This window comes from Lampris incognitus, chromosome 19 (assembly GCF_029633865.1).
Source record: "Lampris incognitus isolate fLamInc1 chromosome 19, fLamInc1.hap2, whole genome shotgun sequence".
Lineage (NCBI taxonomy): Eukaryota > Metazoa > Chordata > Actinopteri > Lampriformes > Lampridae > Lampris > Lampris incognitus.
In genome coordinates, this window is record NC_079229.1 from 38,774,214 (window position 1) to 38,779,648 (window position 5,435).

General features: G+C 44.4%; 1 protein-coding gene across 1 annotated transcript in view; it reads left to right on the plus strand.

Moving 5' to 3' along the window:
- The window catches only part of lama1 (laminin, alpha 1), a 208,739-nt gene that overhangs the window by 58,671 nt on the left and 144,633 nt on the right, over positions 1-5,435 (plus strand). The window contains 4 exon segments of the mRNA XM_056299265.1: positions 651-757; positions 963-1,143; positions 3,879-4,015; positions 4,100-4,330. Coding sequence (XP_056155240.1) covers positions 651-757; positions 963-1,143; positions 3,879-4,015; positions 4,100-4,330 — 656 coding nt within the window.

Consider the following 5,435-nt stretch of genomic DNA (forward strand, 5'->3'; position numbering starts at 1 on the left):
CGAGGACGCTTTCAGGTCTGATTGCACAGACAACATTCGGAGGAGGTCTGGGCCCCATGTGGCCACATTCTTTTAGGAGTGTGTACGTGAATGTGTCCTCGGCCACACTGAAGGACCGTCTATTCAACTGACATCATCTAAGTAAGTGTAAAGTATGTACTCATTCGCATGCCAATGGCATCATATTAAAGTGCGAAACAACAAGAAGCCACAACAACAGGCAAAATGGATTGTTGTGGATGGAGTACACAAGAAACAAACTGCAAAATTATGTGCATGTTTATTTACATATAGAGCGGGGACGTGAGATCTGATCACAAGTGTTCACTCAAGATGCATGTGGAGACGCAGTCTAATGCCGAGTGTGAACTGATGTACTGAGAGCTTTCCACTTGTGATCGGATCGCCCAAGATGCATGTTACTGCCAGGTGTAAACAGGGCCCAAGACTTTCAAATTTCAGGGGGGAACTGACTGACGAGAATCTTCCCAATGAACTGAATCTTATCAGAAGAATAACATAGAACCTGATGACAAGATTAATTTGATTAATTATTAAGTTTAACTTCATTAGCTATCAGTTTAAATGAGTAAATTGAATTTAATCGTGCTAAACCAAATAGCCTTTTCTTGTTATCACTGTCTCCTCAGAGTGTGGGTGCCATGCCAGTGGTGCGCTCTCCAGTCTGTGTGATTTCACTACAGGACAATGTGTCTGCAGACCCAATGTCGTGGGAGTCAAATGTGACCAATGTCAGGTACTACCACACCAACAAACACAGGCACAGACGTTTCATCTTGACTTCAGTTCAACACAACCTTCTGTTTCTTCCTGTGGTTCAGTAAAGAATCATGAAGTTAATGACAAACTTCACTATCTGATCCTTTGATCCCTTAGATACGAAATTCCTCCATGACACTTAAAATACTTAATTCAGAACTGCCTTCTTTTTTTTCATTCAGGCTGGTTTCTATGGGCTGCAGAGTGGGCATGGCTGTGAAGCCTGTAACTGCAGCCAATCAGGCTCTGTCTCTGAATCATGTGATAAGGAGGGGCGATGCAAGTGTGTTGTGGGTGTAGCTGGGGACAAGTGTGACCGTTGTAACCAAGGTTACCACAACTACTCCGATAATGGATGTAAAGGTATTTAAACTATCTTTACCAACTCCTCTTTTTTTAAATAATAATAATAATAATCACCAAATCAATAATCAAAGCAGGGGTATTCAATAATAAGTTAATACAACAGATAGGTATAAAGTCATCATCTGTGCAAAACTCATTGTGGGTGTAACCATTAAAGTTGGGATCAGACTGAATATGGCAGTTTGAAAACATGTGTTTTGAGATGGGATTTGAAGGTGGAAAAGAATCAATATTGTGAATGTCTTGTGGGAGAGAGTTCCAGAGGTGGGGGGCAAAACGACCGAAGGCTCTAGAGCCCATGGTAGGCAAGCAGGTAGATGGTGTAGTGAGTTGGATGACAGAAGAGGATCTGAGAGCACATATGGATATTAAGGAGTTCAGAAAGATACAAAGGTGCTAGATTATTAAGGTTCTTAAAGGTGAGAAGCATAATCTTGAACTCGACATATTTAACAGGGAGCCAGTGAAGTTGCTGGAGAACAGGAGTGATATGATGTATGGAAAGAGTTTGTCTTTATGCATGCTCAATAATCCAGGTAGGGAAATCTCAAAGTTGAATCAGTTCATCTGGACACAACGTTTATTGGGCGAAATGTTTCATCATCATCATCTAAGTGACTTACTAGAAAGGAACGCTGGTTTGAACAGGAGGTCAAAGAGGCCATCTGTATGAAGAGAGAACGACCATCCCTGAACTGAGGGAGGGCTAAGAGTACACATGTCACCATCTTACAATGCTGTGATTGCAACTATTCCCCAGTCCTCTGTGAATAGTACACATGGCCATTGTAACGCTAGTTAACGGTCACAGTAATTTGCATATGAAACCAATCGTTTTCGGTCATTATGCCACTGTATTCTTTATAAGGGTTAGATACCTGCAGTCAGTTTAGACTGAAGAGGTCACTTAGATGAGTTATGAAATATTTCTCTCAATAAACGTGTCCAGATGAACTGATTAAATTTTCTGTGATATGGAAGGAGTTCTTGTAATGATACGGGCAGCTGAATTCTGAACCAGTTGAAATTTATGAAGACGCCTGAGAGGATAGAATTGCAGTCGTCAATATGGGATGTAATCAGGGTGTGAATGAGAATGGCGGTGCTGTTAGGTGTAAGTGATGGGGGAAGACAATTAATATTGCGTAGGTGGAAGTATGCAGACCGAGTAACATTGTTGATGCGTGCTTCAAACGATAATGTACGGTCCAAGATGACACTCAGGCTCTTAACCTGAGGGAAAGGAGGAACTATAGAATTGTCAATAGAGAAAAACTATCAGGTTCAGCCAAAGTAGATTTAGTATCTACAAGGAGCACCTCAGTTTTATCAGTATTAAGTTTGAGGAATTTGTATGATAACCAAGATTTAACTTCTAGTAAGCAGTCAGAAAGGGAAGCGGGTAGAAGAGTGGAAGTAGGCTTGGTAGATAGATAGAGCTGGGTGTCACCCACATAGCAATGAAATTGAATGCCAAATTTCCTGAAAATGTGGCCAAGAGCTAAAAGGTATATAATCAACAGGAGAGGACCCAAAACTGAGCCCTGGAGAACACCAGTAGTAACAGGAAAGGACTGTGATCTCAAATTTTCAAGTTGGACAAACTGATTGTGGCCAGAGAGATATGATCTAAACCAGGCAAGAGAGGTGCCAATGAGTCCAATGGGAGCTAAACTCTCCAGGAGGATGTTATGATACAGGGTCATTGTGTATATAAGCGTTGTGTATATATTGTGTATAAGTGCTTTGGGTGTCTTGAAAAGCGCTATATAAATGTAATTATTATTATTGTTATTATTGTATCAAAGGCTGCACTCAGATCAAGAAGAACGAGTATGCCCCCCCCATTTTCCTCCCCAATTGTACTTGGCCAGTTACCCTACTCTTCACATCTGGCTTCCCACCCGCAGACATGGCCAATTGTGTCTGTAGAGATGCCTCAACCAGTTGGAGGTAACGCAGGGATTTGAACCTCCAACCCCCGTGTTGGTAGACAATGGAATAAACCGCTATGCTACCCGGTCGCCTAACGAGTATGGTTAAGAGCCCAGAGTCAGCTGCCATCAACAGATCATTGGTGATTTTCACCAATGCTGTCTCCGTACTGTGAAAGGAGCGAAAACCAGACTGAAATCGTTCAGATTGTTTTCAGTCAAGTGAGCGTGTACCTGAGCTGCAACTGTTCTTTCAAGTATTTCAGAGAGAAATGGTAAATTGAAATTGGGTGAAAATTATTCAAATTGTTGGGGTCTGCACCAGGTTTCTTGAGTGTTGAAGTCAGTGCAGCTGTTTTGAGAGATGAGGGAACAAGACCAGATATAAGGGAGGAATGTATGATATCAGTTATTAAAGGGGATAGAGAAGGTAGGCAGGCTTTTACTAAATGAGTAGGAAGGGGGTCTAACTGGCAGCCAGATTTGGAATTAAGAACAAGAGCACACATTTTGGCAACAGTCAGGAGTTTAAAACTAGATAGTGAAGAGGAGAACATAGAAGGGTTAATAAGGTGAACTGTATGTGGTATTGTTCGAAGAGGTCAATTGCTGGTGAATATTTTCAATATTTTCAAGCTGAATCTTATACAGATGGTTGTTCTTGGTGTTAGTAGAAGTCAGGATGACATCACACCCAGTTCTCTAGATCGCCTTAGGACCTATGATTGGATAGACTGACAGGCAGACTCATTGGAAATCTGGTTGATTGACGGCTGATCAGATTTTTTTTTTGTCCAGCATGCAGCTGTGAACACACTCACGGCAACTGTGACCCGGCAACAGGTTCGTGTATCTGCCCCCCCAACACACAGGGGGAGGAGTGTGAGATGTGTGAGAGAGGATTCTGGGGTCATGACCCTGTCAATGGATGTAAGGTAGAGTACACACTCACACGCACGCACACACACACGCTTAATATGATGCTATTTGATTTCCTGGCTCTCCTTGGTTCTTTCTAGTCATGTGACTGTAGTGCAACGGGAAGCTCCTCCCCTCAATGTAACCTGACCGATGGCCAGTGTCCCTGTCTGCCTGGCTTCGCAGGCAGGTCGTGTGACCAATGTATGCTCGGTTACCGTGGCTACCCAGAGTGCACAGCATGTGGCTGTGACATGGCAGGAACACAGGCGTTTTGTAACAAAACAACAGGAGTGTGTGGCTGTGAGGAGACAGGGGCCTGTGTGTGTAAGGTAAGACTGAGTCATGATCATTATTATCAATTTAATTAATTCACCTTCAGCCACTTCTCCGGGGTCAGGTCGCAGTGGCAGCAAGCTACGTAGGGCACTCCAGATGTCCCTCTCCCCAGCAACGCCCTCCAGATCCCCCTGGGGGATCCCAAGGCGTTCCCAGGCCAGATTGGACGTGTAGTCCCTTCAACGACTTCCGGGTCTACCCCGGGGTCTCCTCCTCCCAGTTGGCCGTGCCCAGAAAACCTCCAAAGGAAGGCGCCCAGGAGGCATCCTGATCAGATGCCCGAACCACCTCAACTTTTGACGTGACGGAGCAGCGGCTCTACTCCGAGCTCCCTCCTGATGTCCGAGCTCCTCATCCTATCTCTAAGGCTGAGCCCAGACACCCTACGTAGGAAACTCATTTCAGCCGTTTGTATCCATGATCTCACCCTTTTGGTCACTACCCAAAGCTCATGACCATAGGTGAGGGTTGGAATGAAGATCTACTGGTAAATTGAGAGCTTTGCCTTCTGGCTCAGTTCCCTCTTCACCACAACGGTCCGGTACAACGTCTGCATTACTGCTGATGCTGCACCAGTCCGCCTGTCAAGCAACCACCATTTTCCGGTAGAGAACCATGGCCTCAGACTTGGAGGTGCTGACTCTCATCCCGGCCATTTCACACAGCTGCAAACCGCCCCGGTGCGCGCTGGAGGTCACGTTCTGATGAAGCCAACAAAACCACATCATCTGCGAAGAACAGAGATGCAATTCTGAGGTTCCCAACATGGACACACTCCGCCTTGGATCCTGTCCATGAATATCACAAACAGAATCGGAGATGAGGGACAACCTTGGTGGAGTCCGACACCCACTGATAACCAGTTTGACTTTGTGCCGAGAATACGGACACAGCTCTCACTTTGGTTATACAAGGACCGGATGGCTTGTAGCAACTGCCCCATACTGCGGGAGTATTATTATTAATATTAGTTATGATTATTGATCATCATTATGATGTCAATAGAAAGCAGGTTTGTTTCACTGCAGAGGAAACTGACGAGTGTATAGTCGTGTATTTGTGTGTTGTTTTATCTATGGTCATTTTGGGGATTAGTGT